This window comes from Alligator mississippiensis, chromosome 4 (genome assembly GCF_030867095.1).
Source record: "Alligator mississippiensis isolate rAllMis1 chromosome 4, rAllMis1, whole genome shotgun sequence".
NCBI classification, from domain to species: Eukaryota; Metazoa; Chordata; order Crocodylia; family Alligatoridae; genus Alligator; species Alligator mississippiensis.
In genome coordinates, this window is record NC_081827.1 from 98,572,813 (window position 1) to 98,592,600 (window position 19,788).

Genomic DNA, 19,788 nt, shown 5'->3' on the forward strand with positions numbered 1-19,788 from the left:
TCTGGCCTGGGCAAAAAGACAGGAATGCTGAAGAGAGCGTTTATTTTGGGGGAAATTTTGGAAACGTCCTGGTTTCAGCCATGCCAGAAATTAAGTTTGTTTCCTCCTTGTCCAATGGGAAAATGCTCAGGGGCTCAGCACTGAAAGCAAAGTGCTAAAATGTTAATCGGATCTTAAAAAGGCTCTGGGAAGTTCAGATCCGGGGCAATTTTTCTTGGTACACTGTCCAGAAAGATGATGAACATCAACCTAGGTTTACTAGCCGCAGCAGAGTGAGGCCAGTAAAAATCCTCATTAATGGCAGGTTTTTTTCTGCAGGATGCAGAGCCAGGACTCTTCCTCTGCTGTGAAGAATTCAGAGTGGGCAGTAGAGTAACCGGGGCTTGGTGACCGCACTGACTACAGAGAGGCATGGGAAGGAAAGCAGGGGCACCAGAATGGCAGCAGGGAGCTGTTAGCTCTGGCTATGCACACAAGAGGCAGGATTCCCCACACAGCTTCACTCCTCTTCCCCTTTCTTGCAGCCGACAGCTATGGGGTTAGCCTCGCAGCCACCATCAAACTAAGGCTTTAAAGCCATGTGCTACAACTAGGAAATTGGTGGCAGTGAGAAGGATAATGCAGTAGTTGTTTCAGCAGCAGCGTCTCCCACGGGGGAATGAGAGTGAGGGGGGGATGAGGTGACTTCCCCTCAGGCCCTTCACCCGTTCTTCTGCATTCAGAACAACACTTTCCCCACCTTTACCCCCAGCCCCTTTGCCCAGGGTACCAAAATAGCTAGCTATGTCTCTGAGCCTGGCAGAAGGTAGCTACTGCCTCTGCCCTCCCTATGGGTGTCTGCTGGTAAGCAGGGAAGAGCTTTTACCAAAGCTCCTTAATCCCCCAATTTAACCTGCCAGGCTGCACTTCCCTGCACCTCAGAGAGCAATAAATGCACATTATAAACCAGCACACAACCAGTCACATGGCATCTGGTGGTTTGTGCAGAAATTATTCCAACTAGAATCACCCTTAGCGGCCTGGGCTGGACTACTCCACCAGCAGCTCAGACAGGATCTCAGCTGTTGTAAATCACACTGGCTCTGCTGACTTCAGTGTAGGTACTTTGCACTATGCCAATGAAGGAGCTGGCCTTACATCCTGAAGGTCCTGCTGGCTCAAGGTCTTCCCACTAGGGGCCCCAGCTGCCCAAATTTTACTCTTGGATTCTAGCAGCCAAATTCAGAAGGTGGTGTTAGGGCAGAGACTAGAAATGTGAAAGGTAAAACAATTAATCATTTAGCTGATAAGCCCAGTGATAACCAGTTAGTTTACCAGTTATTGTTTAGTGTGGGGCAGGACATAGTGGGCAGTGGCGATGCATAGAGGGTGCACATGCACCCCCTGAGAGCGCCGGTGCAGCCCCTGACCAGCCATGCTCCCAAGGGGCAGGAGGGCACGCCGGTGCCCCCTGCGAGTTCTGGCCAGGGAGTGGGAGCACCGGATGTAGGTCAGCAATATTGGCTGCGGGGGACCCCCCTGGTCACTGACTGGTCACTGCAGGGGGCACATGCCCCCCCTGACTAAGGTGGCACCAGTCACCCATGGCAGTGGAGGAAGGAAAGCTGCACTGTGCCCCACCAGGAACTGGAAGGCGACAAGGCAGGCAAGAGGGAGGGAGGTAAGGAAGAGTGAGGAGGAGGGGAGGAAGAGGTGTGAGGGGGGACTAGTAGCCCCCTCACCTATGAGGTAAAAGAGGAAAACTTTGGACAGCCTAATGACTCAACAATTATGCAATTAGCTGCTCATTCACAGATGCTCCCTCCCTCCTAGCACACAGCTTCAGGTGACATGTGTTGTTTGGTGGGGCTTGCTACCTCCTCCTTTCCCCCACCTGTCAAAGGACCCAGGGAGTGGCTCCCACCAGCAGCCATGTCTGAGCTGCTGTGTTATTTGTTAACCATTTAACAGATATAATTAGAGGAGGTTAAGCAGATTTTTTTTTTAATGATATTTACACCCCTACTAGAGACACACAGACACAAGTTACTGCAAGGTAAAAGGGACAGGGCTTTATCACACCCTACCTGTTCTGCCATAACAGTGTGTGTACACACGCTTGCCCCACTACAGAAGGAAACGAAACAGCAGTAAGTATGCACTCAAGCTGCCTATACATATGCTCACTGGTGTTTTAATTAGACCGTGTCGGAGCAGACTCGATTAGTCCAGTCTGCTTTGTGTTCAAATTAAAACACTGCAGTGTTGCCACAGTGTCAAGTGTATTAACCCCTCTCCCCCCTGCCATGCATTTAAAAATGGCTGTGGGGTGCTTTAAGTAAACCTCCTCAAATGAGGTTTAGATAAAGCGTCCCACAGCCATTTTTAAACACACAGGGGCTTAATAAATGTGACACTGCAGTGTTTTAATTAGAGCAGCTCCCTGGGAACAGCTCTAATTAAAACAGCCTCATTCCCTCTGAGCATGTGTATAGGTAGCCTTACTGAAAAGTAAGTGGCCACAGTTAGGTTTCACTAACAACAGGATAAGACCAGGCTGAGGGGTTGTCACCACAGAACAGCTGAGGAACAGTATACTCCCCTCCCTCTCTTGTTCCCTGATAAATTATTTGTAAACCTATGCTCCTGGAGCCCCAGCACTATTTTCCCCTCCTTTAGCCTTATATTCCCTGTCCCCGATTCTGGTGTAACTCCATTGATTTCCACAGCGTTAACCCTGGTTTACTGAGATCAGAGCCAGCGCTTCTTAGAGCCATCGCTGCAAGTCTGTAAGTGGCTGAGGGAGTCCAGAAGTTGGTATACCTTACACACAACGGTCCTGATTCTGTGCCTAGTTTGTGTGTGGGTAAATCAGGAACAGCTACTGCAGTCATTGGGGTAAAGTGAGCATCAGGGAGAGGAGAACTAGGTCCTAATGGGCAAAAAGGCAAATGTAAGTTGAAGGAGGGTAGGATCACTTAACTTCCAGGCTTTCACACCTCACCAACAACTCCTTGGTGTGGAAGTTACATTCATTTATATTCCATTAGGAAAGTCATAGAGGAGGTGGATCTAAAGGAAACTAAGCAAGCCTGAGGGGGTCTAAGAAATTGTTAGGGGGTAAATGTATGTGTTGCCCCTGACTGACCTCGGGTCAATTCACTAAGAGTTGACTGACACTAGTTCTATTTTCAGGATTGTATTTGGTTTCCCTGACTTAATAATAGCAGAGCCTGACGTGCCAGTGGCCATGTGTTGAATCAGGAAACAAGAGACCCAATTTTGGGTTCTTGCTCCTGGGCTGACAGAGGCTGAATCCTCCGATGACATAAATCACTGAGATGCCCTTAGAGGCAGCAGGTCTGTGCTGACCCAGCTGTAGATGTAGCCCTTTGCCATGCTCTGCCCACAGGAGAGAGCACTGCCCGTCCACAAGTCCTTTTGGCCAACGCAGGAGTGGTGTTAAAAGGCTCTAGTGGGAATGTAATCCCATTGTCCTCAGGCAGGAAGGCCACAACAACAACCCAGCCCCCTGCTCTGCTGCCATGACTCAGCTGAGTCTGGTGCATTGTCTGTGTCTATTCTATTGATACACTATAGTGAGCATTGACCTGTATGCAGAACCTGGGGTGCTTACTATCTATATCCTTACATAGAAAAAGACCAGTAGAAGTATCCATTATAAGCTCCCCTATCCCTCCCCCCTACTAAAGTGCAGCAGACGCAAGAGAATAAGGAATAAATGTCAGTCAGACACCGAGGTATTTTGGAAATAGCCTTTTTTAATTCAATACAATACTGTTGGTTGTTGGTTTCTTTTTTTTTCTACACCTGGACCGACTATAACAGCAGAAACTAACCATTGGCAACTAGGAATAAAATTCTCTCACATGATATGAACTGTACATTCAACTGGAAGTTCATTATTAAAAGAGAGTGGGAGGGTGTGTGCGTGCGCATGTGTGTGTGTGTGTGTCAGTGTAAAGGTAAATAAAAAGGACACACTGATGAGAAGAGGAGCCTCTACACACTCCGTCCCCCACACACAACTCCCTGTCACCCTTGGTGATTGTTTGGAAACTTTCTTATTGCCCAGTCCTTGTGAACTATTTCTAGGTGTGACCCAAGAGGCAACTCTTGGAACATAAACCCTTCCATAGCTCAGTAAGGAGTGGAAGGAAGGTGTGTAATGAAAAGATGAAATAACACTGTTTGAGAGGCGAGATGGGGGTCAGATGGAATTTTTTATTGTTATTATTCATATGCAACCACATTTCTTTATATTTTTTTTAAGGAAAAAATCAACAGCTCCTGTTTGACGGTGGATTACTGCTGGAGAGAGAACCCAATATCCTCCCAGGTGAAGATTGTGATGCTGATTTTCAGGTGGAAAAGCAACCTGTTCATGTATAGTAGTAGTCCTCAATCTTCATAGACTCAAGGCCCTCTCCGAAAATGCTGGCTCTGAGTTTTCACTCATTTTTTAACTATGGAAACATAATATAGCAGTTCTTCTGTCACAAAGAACTCTGAGTGACCAGAGCAGGTCAGGATGTTTTTGACACTCTGGATTCCTATTTGAAATCTCTGGGTTTATCTTGTGAATCATGTGTAGGTGTCTGCCCACTTAATAGTGCTAAGATTGCATGGCATCTTGCGGCACCCTTAAAAGGATCTCCCGGCATCCAGGGGCTGCAGCACCCAAGTTGAGAATCACGGATTTATAGACTGAATGCATTTAGTCTGGAAGGTTCTTGGTTTGTGCTGGAAAACATGCAAAGAACTTTTTTTTCCAACTTTTTTAGTTGCTCTACTAAAAGATATCACATCTACCCAAGGAACCTTGCCTGCCTTTAGTCTGAAAGCAAACAGGAGGCAATAATCTTGGAATTGCCTGATGCCGTGGTTTACACTGGATGTAAGCTTCTCCCAGAGGCCCGTGAGATGGGCCAGATTCTTAGTGTAAATCCTGGTTGTTTGTGGCATGGCATGGATACTGTGCGTTTATCCAGGGTGCATTTGGGGCAAAAATACTCCCTGGGGAAGGCATGGTGGTACAGAGTCTGGATGCTGATCCCAAACACGTGTGGCTTGGTAGCTGTCTCTTGAGAATGCACTTCATATTCAGCTTTGATTAAAAGATGTGTTGCTTTGTAAAGCCTCCTCCTATGTGAGCTCTAAACTGCTGCCTGTACTGCTCAGGGCACCAGTACTGGCCTAACCTGAAATAAAAGAAGAACACCAGTCTATTTCTTTTACAGAATGAGATGTGATTGGCAGATATATTTTATACTGGGTCCTTGCTACCTGCCTTTTTGAAGATAGACTACAAAGGTCTATCTGGTGCCTTCCCTGTTCTAGAAAGAGGCTCACAGCAGTTTTGCTGAGAATAACAGACAGAGTCCCTCTTTTGCCTTTCTGTTTCACTGTGGTGTGGCTACTGGAGGTACAAACAGGTGCCTCGCAGTGAGATTTGAACAGGAAGAGAATACTTGTGGAGGTACTTATTAGAAGGACTGAAGAAATGGCCAATGTGGTTTTACTCTGAGATCTGAGGTTAAAAATCTCTATGACACCAATGGCAAAGTGCAGAAGAAACCCAACTCGAACGTGCAGAGTCACATGAGGGTCACAGGGAAAATGCTAAGGGTGGCTGGACTTTGTTAGCCAAAGGGGCTACTGAGCTGTTTTGTCAGAAATGTGGCTTTGTAAAAACGACCCTTTCTTTCTCTACAGATCCTTTCCCTGGCACACAGGAGACAGAGCTGCCCATCTGAGTGACTCCAGAGAAGACTATTCTGATTTCCATTCCTCTTAGTCCAGTAACCCAGGGCAGTTAAAAGGGAGCAAGTCAACAACAATTTACTGTTAATGAAGGGCCTGTTCCTGTGGGGTTCTGAGTCCCTTTAGTTGTTACAGAAGTCAGGGAAAGCACAAGATGACTAGCACCTCTGAGAATATGGAAAGCACCTCACTGAATTGCAGCTCGAGCTTCAACTGCAGGTCCAATCCTGTCTTCTATTACATCTATGCAATCCTATCCAAGGTGTAAGTAAAGGAAGAAGTTTTATTACTGTTATGGTTGGAGTGAGAACCAAGCCACACCCCATATGATGGCCATGATGCCAGCTGGCAGGGATAAAAAAAACCCGTGTCTTTGCTTGTAAACCGAGCATATTGGGCCTGATAGTAATAGGGAAGCAATGACCACTGAATCCCACAATGACATATATTAGAGTCAATTTCAGAGCAAAAAAAGATCTTAAGAAGACTAAAAAGAGGCTTTTAGAACTATTTTAGGGAAGAAGTGTTCAAGAAAATCCAAAGATCAAAGTCCACTCTACAAGGTAAGCACTGCCCTCGATGTTGTGGTCAGAAAATTGGTTGTTGGTTTTTACCAAAAAACCATATTTTTGTCAACCTTTTTCCCTGGAAAATGGAAGTTTTCCACAAAAAAATTGAAATCCAAAATATTTCAGCTGAAAATCAAAGTATTTTGATTCTGAAATACAACTAGGGTGTTTCAGGGAAGTTTTATTTTGAATGCTCTCAGTCTCTTCTATAGAAAAGCTGTCTGCTTGCAGCACATAGCCCTTAATTTACTATGATCTCCTTTCTTCATAAGAAAAGGCCTCATTGTGACAGTTGCACAGTACAGCATGGGAAATGGCATCCACCAGAAGACCCCTGCTCATTGACACGAGCAACCACTGCCATAAGGCCCTGTAGAGACACTTCAGAAACAAAACAGATCAGCTGGGTGGGTAGAAATATGCTGGTTTTTTCAACCCGACCAAAACAACAGGAAAACTGTTTTTCGGCCATTTGTATTTTCCACAAAAAAATGGGTTTTTCTTTTTTTTAAATTGAAACCCTAATTTTCTGCTGAGAAATGATTTCAACAGAAAATGTGGAACCACCCTCTGCTCAACACCCTTGCCTTCACAGGAAGCTGATGAAGTCCTGCTTTTTTCAGGTGTAGGGTCCAGAGTATTTAAGAAATTAGGTGATAAACTTATTCCCTCAGAGACAGTAAGTTATGGAAGATTGTAGGGCGCTGGGTGATCCTGGTAATTGCTGCTATAGGTTAATTTCCTGCCCTACTTCCAAATGAAAACTAGTGGTGATTAGCGCACGGAAAGCAGTGCTTACAAAATTTTTCAAGGTGAAAGGCTGCTTGAAAGGTGGAATAGGGAGCTTCTCTGGGTCAAACAGTAGCACTGAAGGAGGATCCCTTCCCTTCCCTGTACATCTGCTTTTCCCCCACAAGGAAATTCCCTATCAAGGGCAGTCCAGACATCTGCCATAAACCAGCTGGAACAGGGGCAGGGGGTGGGAATCGGGAGAGACGAAGAGAATGGATGGGAAGGATTTAGAAGGATGGCGACTCAGAGAATGATCAAAGAGGTGGAGAGAAAGGCTGGCAAGTGCAGATTAAAAGAGCTAAATATGTTTAGTTTGATTAAGTGACAATTTAAGTGGGGCATGACAAGAGTCTACAAGTATTTGAAGGGCCTTCATGGCAAGCATGAAAAGGGATTTCCATATAGTGGCAGATGGGGCCAAAGTAAAACCGAGGGAGAGCAATGGGATGAAATAAGGGAAATGAAAACTGGCTGAATCTTGGGTAGAACGTGCTGACAGCAGTAGGCCGTGGAATAGCGCCCCATGGAAAGTGGGGAAAGCCTTGGGACTAGGGGAGCTTGAAAACAATACTGGACAAAGCTCTGGTTTTTTATTACGGGGAGTAACCCTGGGTGGCTGAAAGTGAGGCTGGAGGATCAGAACGGCCTCTGGACATCTCTGGCTCCTTTGATTCCACAATTGCAAAGTTCGATGGAACAAGTGACACCATGTGCATTGTGTGTGGGTCTGGGCCGAGTCCTTAGGCTTTTCTCATGTCTCCTTTCGCCTCTCCAGCTGTGACTCTTGAGCTCATGTGCATGTTTATTCAAACATCCTCCCTGCCCTTTTTGTCAGCCATACATTCCTGTTTTGTGCCAACCATTTTGCACAGCTGGGAATCACAGAGCTTGCCACCGCACCATTAGCCTTCAGTGATAGTCACCCCAGGGTGGTATCTGAGTTAAATTACTGCAGTTGTTTTCTCGCCAGGTATAGGAAAGAATGATACACGTATCCCTGACATCACTCATTGGTAGTTGTTGGCCAGTGGTGACAGCTGTCTTCGGCTCTGCGTCTGGCTCATGTGGTTTCTCTTTTATGTGACTGGGGAGTGCGTGTTGTGGGACCTCCTCCCGCCAGCCCCCGCTTCTAAGATCTCAGCAATTCCTATATGAGCACCGAGGTGAGGCTGCTGCTTCCCCCACTGCCTCTGTCCCAGAGGGCCTTGCAAAATGCATTCCCTCGAAAAGCACAACCAGCCTGAGCAAAGATGGAGGGCAAGCTGTTTTAAAGGAAGACAAAAAAAGACGACAAATTCTACAATGCCTTAACTACCCTCTCTCTCTCTCTGGGAAGAATTGATGTTTCTTCTTCAAACTGTTAGTAAATAATTAAAAGAGAGAGACAAAATATTCTCTAAAGATAACCTAGTCTTCTGTTTCCATGGTAACCTGTTTCCTAAGCCAGAAGCCTTTTGCTCGAGTCATACAGTAGAGGGTGGAAACCATTTTGTGGGGAGAAGGGAATTGCTCCTCCTCTCTTCCTGGAGACCATGACAATTCACGCAGAAGGTGCAAGGGGCAGGGGGGGCAGATCACATGACTCAGGAGAAAACAGGGAGCTTGTGAGGACATCTTGGACCACTAGAAAACCAAAGAACTTTTTCCTTCTGAGTTGCTTCCAAGTGAAAAACAGACAATGTATTTACTCGGGGAGAAGGGGGGTCACTCTCCCCATCTGATCTGAGTCTAGCTGGCAGGGAACTTGATAACACCGTCCACAACCACAATTGTTTTTTTTTATTTGTTGTGTGTATTACTTTAGTGCTCAAGTGCCCCGATCCTGGACCAGGACCCATTTGTACTAGGCACTGTACGAACAAACAAACAGAGAGAGAGTTTTTGCCCTATCAGCATAGCCATCCTCAGCAAGTGACTGAGGTCAACGGTAGATAGGAACCTAAAGAATGATTTGGAAACAACAGACGGTGTAGAGGACGATGGCAACTTGATCCTGTTCTTCAGAAGTGGAATATGAGCCATTGGTGAAGGTTGCAGCCTTCACCCCTACAACTATACCTTATCCTTGGAGAGTTCAAGACTATGTTCCCATGTCCCCAAGTCATTCATTGCTCCTGTGTTGCAGTACACCTGTGACTAGAAGGGAGAGTGCAGGGCTAGACACAGGCATGGGTAAACTGGGTGGCTGCCCAGGACCCAGACAGAAAGGGGCCCTGAAAATGGTAATTTTTATTATTATCATCATCATTATCTCTGGTGAAGAGGGGCCCGATACTGAAAGTTCTCCCAGGGCAACCAGGAGCCTAGGTATGGTGCTGGGAGAGTGTAAGCCCATCAACCACACTAGCATCAACAGGATAAAGAAAGCGTGAGAGGTTGATGGAGGGATGGGTGAAGAAACACGTCTTCTGCATACTTCTAGCAGTTGCTCTTTTTAACTGTCTGGTCCCTCAGCAGTTTCTAAACATGCTCCTTAGGAAAAACTGAACCCTAATAATGATAGAACAGGCATGACTTGGGATATATTTGTCTGAGCAAGTCAGGGGACACCTGTGAGTTGGGAAAGAAATGCTAGGATCTCCTGGGGAACAACCACTATCTCCACACCCCTTCGTGTGAGAAAAACCCAGTCTTAACCTTATTTACTTATGGGCTACTTACAAGCCCTTATGCTGGTTAGGCTCTTGTGATATCTAGGCTCTCTCTCCTAGAAGCAATGAGAAGGCCAGTCATATCTGCTTCCCCATCCATCAAGCATGCTAGATTGTGTGCAATGGAGTTCTCAGAAAAGTTTCAACTCATCAGTTGTATCTATACATTTAAATGCTATAAAACATATACACAAGTGGCTTTAAGTGAAGGCAGGTGCGCATATGAAAACAAAACAGATGAGGCACCACCATGAAATGGTGCAGAAGAATCTTTTTTGCATATGGGGAAAAAAACCCAGCCTGGCCTGCTGCTGAAAGTAGGAGCATCTGAAGAGCATCGTGGCTTTTACTGTTCCATAGGGGAAAGAGCAGGGACCAACTTCCCAGGGACATCATTCATGGGTGTCAGCCACTTCATCACAAGCAAAAGTCCTCTCAATTCTCTGTTTTTTATCACCACAATCCCTTGAGACACTAGGAGGAGGTGCCAGGTGGCTAGGTTTGACTGTGAACAGTACCTGTGTTTCTCCAATGAATCAATCGATATCAGCTATAAATCAATAATATCTGTCAATTCAATGGGTAACAGAGACTAGTCACCGGTCATTATACCACCTGTAAAGTGGCTGCCCCTGGGACTTTATAGGCAATGCACAGATAAAGTTAACCTGGAACACAACTTGTCTCTCACTTGTGTAGATGCAGAGGACAATACCAGGGCCAGCAGAGAAACTTTTTCAGGTGTCCCCAACAAACCAGGGTAGATTCTGCCCTTGCTCTGATCACCAGTCCCTCTCTCATTCCTAGCTTAGCTAATATACTTAGACTTCTATCCTATTCTCAGGGATGCTCAGAGTCCCAGCTCCTTATCCCATTCCTCCTAAGGCCACGTTTGAAATAACTAAAGATGCACTATGTGCAGGTTGTCTCTCTCTTTTTTTTCTTTTTTTTTTGTAAAGCCCTGCCTCTGGCTTCAAAGTGTATCAGGATCACAGTTTGGGCCTCAGATGGCCAATTGCAGTCTTCTGTCTACTGTGGATTGATTGCTTTTCTTCCAACATAATGCAAAACCAGGCAGTATTTCTCTCCCCTGCTTGAATAAGAGAATGGTCAGGGAGAACCTACCAAAAGACCAAAAAGTGAAAAAAAACAGAGTTAAGAACCTTATTATTGCTTTAATTAACCAGGACTAGCATCCTTCCTGCTGAGGTGGGGACTCCAGTGGTCCTGTCCTCTCCTTACAGGCTTGCTATCCCTGCATGCATTCTCCACAAAACACACATTCCTTCCAACAAATCACTTAAGTACATTAAGTTAATTATGCTGTTTTTGTTGTACCATTTGACATGTGTGCTGTTTGCAGCTCCCAGCTTATTGGATGCAACAGTTTCTCAAGAACCAGACAGGTAAAAATAAAGCAGAAAATCTGTAGAGAATGGTCAGGCTGCACAGTGCTTCCCAGCCCAGCAGGAAAGGTGTAGCCAAGAGGGGTTTGCTGCACCGGCCAGAGAGACCGTTTTGCTTCTGGGAGAAACAATGTTTAGATGGGAATACCTGTGGACATTTCCTTCCTTCCTCGGACTATCTCTATCAATGTCCTCTGAACCTCCCTCTCTCTTTTCATTCCACCTCTCTGCCCAGAAAAACCTATCTTGGAGCCCTGTGGACTGTTGCTTGTGTCCCCATTTCTTTAAGCTCATCAGATCATATCTTAGTCCCATCTCTTACCTATACATAAACCTGGAAAGGATAAAGGGACTTATGACTGGACTTCCAGGTCTGCTCTCTAGGAAAATACAAGCAAAGAAAGTGAATGGTGAAGCCAAGGCTGACCATCCACTGAACCGAAAATGGATACAGTCTCAGGAGTCCTTGCTGCCCTAGTGATGAAAGAGAATCACATCTCCCTCATTTAATCTTGAACCTGAAGCAGAACTTCCAGAATGAGGGGACAGCTTTCCCTCATACCCTCGCAACTCTGGCCATCAATCAGCAAACCCCTACACACCATGCTTCTTTGCAAAGCACAGATAAGGTGAGAGACACTCTCCCCTAAAAGTGTCACTAGAGAGTCAATTCGCCCTGAGATTGCACACCATGCACACACATGCACACACACAGCCAATTTCTGCCCTCAGAGCCTGACCCTGCTAGGTTTTCCACACCTTCAACTTCCAAAGCGGATTGATTCCTCCCACACAGATATACTGGCATCAACTGAAAATAATTTCAGTGACGTCCCCCTTGGAGTTGCACAGTTGTGAGAGCAGAACTGGTGACTTCCATGGAGTCAGTGAGGACATATACCAGCAGGACTGGGTGCAGAGTCTAATCATAAACTCCAGCTCAGAGCCTGGGAACTGACTGAGGTTTATTTTGATTTGCTTTTTTTTTTAAATCTAATTTTTGTCTTCTTTTAATATATATAGATAGATATATATATAAAAATAACAGATATGTTTCTCTATAGATGGTTTTTGCGCCTTTGGGCTTCTAAAATAAAACCTCACAATTACATAAAACTAAGGGGAAAAATTTCACCCTCCACCTCACCCCAAGCCCCAAACCTCGCAGAGATCGTGTCTCTTAGCAGCTTTCTTTTTCTTTGGAATGAAATAAAATAACAAAACCAACAAAAAAAAGCATCCCACATGGCCTCTCTCCCCTGAGCATTCTTGGTGTGCTTATACTCTCTCATCAAAGCACTCCATTGTGACCTCATATTGCTTCCAATGCCCCACAGCTATTTGGTTTTTCCTGCTGTCTGGGCCAGATCTTCACTAAGCGTGAATCAGTATCAAGCCATCAAAACCAGAGTGATGCTGATTTACACCAGCTGAAGACCTCAAAGGTGCTTCTCTGCAGTTTCCACCCACTGTAGATCAGGCCCACACATTTTGAATTTTCAAAGCAGAAGCATGAACGATAAGAAATTCTCCAAAATAAACCTTCCACCCCCGCTTCTGTTTTGCACCTAATTTTTTTGGCCCCCCTCCCCCCCATTGGAAAAGAACAGCCCCGAGTCCCCACTGTTTTTCCTTCTTAGCACTTTCTGGAAGTCATAATCTCTCAGTAAAAAAAATAAATAAATCGATCTCTCTATATATGTATATGTATATAGCTAACCGCCGCTGCCTGGCAGTCACTTGGCTTGGAGGTTCCAACCCCCTCCGAGTCTGGCCGGCCTGCCTTGTTTGCTGTGGTCTCTGCGCTGCTGCTCCCACTCCTGTACGCAGGCAGGATTGTTCCCATATTGCTTTCGCTCTCTTTGTGCCTCTGAGGTACGGTACTGGAGTGTTTATTTTGTGTATATATATATATATTTATATATGTTGTTCGCTCATTTCTTTTCCCAGCAATCCTTTGGAATTGATGCTGGGGAGTGGTAGCACAACGCTCTCCCTTGCCCACACTGCACGATCCCTTCCTGCTCCAGGAATCCTCATCTGTTCCTTTTGCTGACTCCATTGCCCAGCTCTAGCTCTGATGGGAGTGGGGAGCTGTGCTCTGCTGTTCCCAGTTTGCTGGGGCCATCTGGGCCCTCACCCTCGCCTGCTGAAGGGGGGTCCTTGCAGAAGTCTGTCACCCAGGAAGGCATGGAAAGGAATCCCCGTGGGTCGACCGAGTAGAACTGCCTCGCTTCATTTGTGGCAGGGCCCCTGGATGTGTTGAGGCTGCTGGTGCTGTTGCATTTCTTCACAAGCGCCAGACCTGGGGGTGGTGGAGGTGGGGAGAAGAGGGAAGTCAGTGAAAGGCTGCTGAGGGTCTCTGACTGCTCGCTGTTGTTGCCGCCACCCCTGAGGCTGCTCCCCACACCCTCCTCATCGGAAGGGTCCATAGAATCATGGTGGGTGCACCCAGGGCTGGTGCTCCCACCGCTGCTGTGGCTCCGCTGATGTCGCCTGATGTTCCTCAGGCTGAAGATGCTGCGGGTTCGCAGGCTCCGCCGCCGAGAGGCAGGGGAAAGTGGAGCCACCATGGTTCTTTGGGTGGCAGCTGCTGGCATTGGACACAGGGCCACCGGGAGGTCCAGCGTGCATTGGGGTGAATCGCTGAGGTTCAGGCTGTCCTCCAGGGTGGTCTGTAAGCTGCCTTCTGAGCTATTGCTCCTGCTGTCATCAAGGGATGTGTCACTCTCCGTGGCCTGTGAGACACATGCACAAAAATGAGCGTATAGCTTTCAGTCTTGGTTTCTGTCATCTGGGACAACCAGGAGGGAGAGGGGAATGGGAAGGGAAATGAGGAAATAGCTTATATCCTCCTGGAGGATCTACTACAAAGCACACATTAGAGAGCCTAGACACAGCTCTGACAGCTGTTCTCCATCTGCAGGTGTCCATGGGCTGTGGGTTCCATTATCATGAATGGTTTTTTCCACTCTCAGTCAGCCCTGGGCGGAGGGATGTCACTCCACTGCACTGGGGATTTGGGTACTTTGAAGTCTGGCTTCACTCTGACTCAGAATGAAACCTCTCAAATTTGAAATTATTTACAACAGAGAATGGAGCCCTACAGTTCCCAACTTCAAGGTACCCTGCATGGCTGGTGGCCTGACAGCTGCAGACCCTTGAAGCTCTGGGAATACAGGCCAATTAAGGCCTAGTGCCCTTCAGCTCCTTTTGGCCTACCACGCACTATATGTCTTCCACCACAGGACTCTTTGCTCCAATCACTGATTAAACCTTTGGTCCCTGAACCTTTGTGTCCTTCTCTCTCTCCCTCCTCTCAATTAATCCTTTACTTCAAATCATACAAGGGTCAAGCCTGCTACCACTGCTAAATGGGGAAAGGAGCCCTTACCTGATGGAGAAGGGAGCAATTTACACTTGGAGACCTCAGTGAAGCCCAAGATCCCTGCAGAGAGATCTTAGGAAGGCTGCCTGGACACAAAACCTTCTCCTGTCCTGCCTGTGTAGCAGAGAGGGCTGGATGGAAAAACTCCGCTGGGACAGGTAACAGAGGGCTGGATGTACCTGGAGAGAAGGGGCTGGGGGGAACTGACAGAGATGGTAAAAGACAGAAACAGGAAAAAAAAGAGCTCAAGTGTCCATTGATCCACTTCGGTGTCCCTGTTCCTACAAGGTAAGGGACCTGCCAGTCCTGTAAGCTGAAGGTATTCAGTGACATAAACTTCTAGGCATGGATCCTGAGTGTTCATGTCATTGGTCCTTTCCCCTTAAATTGCCAGTTTGTAACAAGTCTTACAGGCACAGAACAAAAGACCAACAAGGTAAATTAGAAACAACATGCCCCTCCCATAAATGTCCTTGGAGCAAGAGACTGAGATGTGAAGGCCCAATTCAATTTAGGTGCAACTCACTGAATCAATGGACATACACCTTGGCTGATGCAAGGCAGTAGAAGAAACCAAAATACACAAACAGGTGAGCTGGGGAGCTCAGTGACCACAGGAGGCCTCAAGCAGAGTTAGGACAGTCCTTTCCAGGGCAGATGGTAGCGCTTGACAGTCTTAAAAACAAGGAGCACCATCTCAATGATGGAGGCACTGTTTACCACAGGGTAAGTGGAGTTCATTCAATCAGTTGGTAGCTTGATATGCTATCAGCCTTGAAGCCATTGGCTCTCAGTCTCATTTATATTCTACTCTGGCGCTGCACTCAGACCTTAGTGTAAATGACCCTTGTCTTGGTAAATGGCCCTGGTGTAAGGGTGCAAGCCTTTAAGATTCTGCACCTCTCTCTGGGGCAAATCTGATGAAAGAGAACAGTCGCCCCATAGGCACCTTGGGAACCAGGCAAGCATCTCACTGCAACCAACCAACTGGAGGTTAATTCTTCTTTAGTGAACCCAATGCCTTGTAACCTCCATTCCTTATTGGGAAAAAACAGAACCAGGCCAGACCAGTCAAACCAGCCTGCAGCCTCATCAGAACTGGAGAGTGAAGGGTAATCTCCTCACCTTGGTGGCTCTCATGCTTCAGCCAGGACTGGACTGGGTTGAAAGGGATTTTCTCCATTTCACACAAGTAACTTTCTGGATTCAGTGAGGCATCTGTATTTGATAGGGGGAGGAAACATTCCCCCAAGCCTCCTCCCTCCACAGAGTCAGGACTGTCCTGGCCGTTCTGTTGAAACAAATAAAGACATATCCTTGTGGCATTAACATGCACACAGCTTTAGCAAGACCTTGTGGCTACTTTTGAAAATACCAGAACCAAATACATTCATGTAACAAAATGGTATTCAGATTTATGTATCCATCCTCAATCTCTTAAATATTTCCCCAGCCAAAGGAAGCCTGGTGAGGGAAATTGTAGCTTTCTCACACCTCTATGTTATCATCAAATCTGCTTGAGTGACAGGTCTCAAGGATGGGGTGTTATTGTTAAGTGTCTGACATTTAGTCTTGAAGAGAATAAAGTATGGACATCAGATGAATGCATAGTACTCGAGGCAGTTGGGAGAAAGAGACAGTATATGGCACATCTATGATCACCTAGTGCTAATGACCAAATAGACACTGTACTTTTGTTCAAGAGACAGGCCTCTCATGGTTTGTGCTGTGCATGTGTCTGTAAGTTTGGTGAAAGAGACTATATCGGACAGTATGGGGAACTGAAGATGAGACACTTGTTGCTCAGAGCCTCTTCCTGTGTGAACAGCCAGGCTTCCAAGGGAATCATTCCCATCCCCAGAGTGAGGAATGTGCTCTTGTCAAATTGCTGCTGGGAAGGGTGGTGGCTCTTTCAAGGAAGGATATGACATGCGGGGACTGGATGCTATCAGGGTACATATGTATGCCTACATCCTAGGATTGTCTTACCTTAGTCTCCTTAGGACTCAACTGACGGATGCTACGATTGTCCATATCATCCCCTAAGAAGATAGAAGAGGACTTGTCTGAGTTTAGGGATAAGGCTTCCATTTCGGCCAGCTGAACCTGAAGCAGAGAAAAGAAGTTGTCAGCTGAAACCAGCTGAAGCCTGTTTCTCAAGCAGTCATGCTGTTTACAGAAGGAGGGGTAGGGGGACAGAGCCCATATGCCTGAGTTTAAATTTTAAAAAAGCAACTATTCCTTTGTGTGCATTGTGTCTTTGCTAACCCAGAGCTGGGCCTGGCGAGAGAATCTGCTTCTAGCAAAACATGACAATGCAGGCTGGGAGCTGCCAGGGACCATGCCAGCTGCTAGATCCAGTGATCAAGGCTCCCCTGGTGTCCAAGATGGAGAGGGGAGTCCATAGTCTGTCCCAGGTTCCTCCAGGCAGGGTTAACTGAGTCTAGTTAAGGAAAGGTCTCCCTCCATCTGGTGTAATGGAGTCACAGAGATGGAGACATGAAGAGAACTCTCTCTATAGGGGGTTAATACAGTCTGCTCTGTGCTGGATGAGGAGAGGACCCCCTCATCCTGAGGACACCAGAGAATGCCCAGGTTAAATAGTGCAAAGGCTCTTTCATGCCAGGGATAACCATGCCTCCTTCAGTCCATGCCAATTATCATGCTTTTAATGCTCTCTTACCTTGGTCACTATAAGCTATGCCCTTCTTCCCTCTCTGCTTCTTCCCCCTCTCCCCTCTAGTCTGTCTATAACCTCAGCTAGCACTATCTCCTCCTTGTTGTTGAAACTTTGTCACCCCATCCTCCCTCCCCTTCATCTCTTTCCTCTTTCTCCAAAAAGTCTAACCAATTCATCATTCTTACCCTACGGCTCTGCACAGCTCTGCTGCTGCCTACATCCCAGCTTCTTTCATTTTCCATTCAAGTTTCTACCCTACACGCCTCTTCCCAGTACTCCCTCCCCTAAGCACTTTAATTGTCTTCCCCCCATTGCCCCTTCCCCCTGTGCTTGGAAAGTTTCCTCATTATCCTGGATGCTAAGAAATCCTTCTGTCCTCCTTCAAGGACTGTTCTTTGCTTGTCCTTCCATCACTGATCTCTAGAGCATAGCTCACTCCCACATTAGTCCCTGATCCTTCATTGTTATGCTTCATCTGTCTTATTTAAGGTTATGTGTTTCTCAGGGCAGTGATTTTGTCCTCCTATGGGTTTGAACAGCATCAAGTACACCTCTGGTGCTATGTAAATGGAAATATAATTTGGGGGAGATGACTCCTTCAGGCTGGGAGTTTAGCAGTCTGCCAGTGTCAGAGATTAGGACTCCTTCAGCGTGATAATTTACTTGGAATAAAGAGAAGGAAAGGCCTAAACTGGTTTTTTAAAAGCCGTGAGTGACATCCATTGCCGTGATATGATTTTAACACACAAACACTGAGTTGTTTAACTGTTATGCTGAATAAAGTACGACCACCACCAACTCAAAACATGGACAACCTAGAAATCCCACAATTATGTTACGTCAAACATGCTACAGTGCAACCACTCAACAACAGCTGATATACAGAAAGTGCAGTCTTCATCTGGCTGCATTCAATGTGTACTCGTCCGTAACACTCGTAAGAAAATGTCCCATCAAAACAAAACTGAAAGCTGCACCTGTGGAGATGCAAGCGTAAAATACGAACAAGTCTAAGACAACCTGCTTCATTGCTAACATGGAGTTTCAAATCATCAGTGATCACTGCCACTAGAACACGTGGAGCTTCATTGAACTGTTAATTTGTAGACTCTGGACACCTTGAAACCTACACAAAAAGACGTACTTAACAGAGTCATAAAAGGACAAATCACATGCTCAGAGTTAGTATTCGCTGCTGCTCATGAACAGACCTTATGCCAATACTCCATCGGCCACTGCTGCACACTGCTAGCACATATACAAACCTCATAAACACAGGAAATGAAGGAAGAGAGATGACATGAGAAGAGCATGGATTAATGTGGTGAGACAGTGTCTTCTTACATTTTACAGCTTCCATGAACTACAGAATGCTGAAAGATCTTCTGAATAAAGACATGGAAAGAAAGATGAAATGATGGCAGTTGACTGTTCACTGTCTTAATACATTGGTTTAAAGATGTAAATGTAACCTCAGCCATAACCCTTAGTAAATAAGCTCACAGTAAGACTAGTCTTTATACATAGAGCCAAGATAATGACCGTCTTTAATTGTATGAACAGCTGTTTTGAAAATAATGATCTAGGGGTTCAATCCTGCACAGTGCTCAGCACCTTCGCAGCCAAACAAAAAAGACATGTCAGTAATTTTATGCAGGCATTTTGTTTTGTTGGCTTAAGCCACAGTGTTCAATGCCTTGCCAGATCAAACCCTAGATGAGAAGGTTTAGATAAAGATTGTGTTGCCTCTATATGCATTCTTAATGACTGATTTCTGTAAGATAGGGGTGTTGAAAGTGGCTCATTCATAGAGGTAGGTCATCCAACTCATGGAGCTTCTTGTGGGCTCTAACACACATCTCCACAGGCCAGATTTGGCCCATGGGACTTGTTGCTATGGCTGCCAAAGCCCCTGTGGTAGTGGCACTACCCCCTCACTGTTTCAGCACAGCTCCAGAACCCAAGGAGTTAATATCACTTGCCCTGCCCTTACCTCCGCTGAAATTGGCAGCGGGAAAAAGGTGAGATGCATGGCTTTCGGTGGCTTCTTTCTTGCATGAGAGGATGGGAAATTTTGCTGCCATTCTCTTCCCAGTGCAGCACGCTTACAATTATGACCTATACTTTTAAAAATAACTCACCCTGTTAAAAGTCTAAGCACCCACCAGTGATTGCTATCCTCCTTTAAACACCTTGAGTTGGGGACCCAAAAATGTAAGCACCCCAAATCATAAATTTCTTATGAGAATTTGGGGTCTTCTCCCATATACCCCTGTGGGTCATTGGTTGAAGACTCTGCCACTGGAGATGTATGGAAGCATCTGCATCTCACTACCTCTGCAAGGAATCCATCATGACGTGACTAAAAGGAGGAGGAGATCTGGTGCCTCAGACTCAGGGGTGTGGAGCCAATCTAATGCTCTTTTTGTAAACCTGACAGAGGAATCTACCAATGAGAGCACCGTTTGCCAAAATCACTGACTCATTTCAGTGACTAAAACTGTGGCATGTAAGTTAACTAGAGAGTGATGGTGATGAT

General features: G+C 46.1%; 1 protein-coding gene across 1 annotated transcript in view; it reads right to left on the reverse strand.

Moving 5' to 3' along the window:
- Positions 1-8,022: 8,022 nt before the first annotated feature.
- Positions 8,023-19,788, reverse strand: part of CACNA1I (calcium voltage-gated channel subunit alpha1 I) — a 73,276-nt gene continuing 61,510 nt past the window's right edge. The window contains exons 27-30 of the mRNA XM_059726385.1: positions 16,559-16,675; positions 15,695-15,860; positions 14,576-14,772; positions 8,023-13,919 (exon numbers count right to left, since the gene is read on the reverse strand). Coding sequence (XP_059582368.1) covers positions 13,218-13,919; positions 14,576-14,772; positions 15,695-15,860; positions 16,559-16,675 — 1,182 coding nt within the window. The 3' untranslated portion in view covers positions 8,023-13,217. The remainder of the gene's footprint in view (positions 13,920-14,575; positions 14,773-15,694; positions 15,861-16,558; positions 16,676-19,788) is intronic.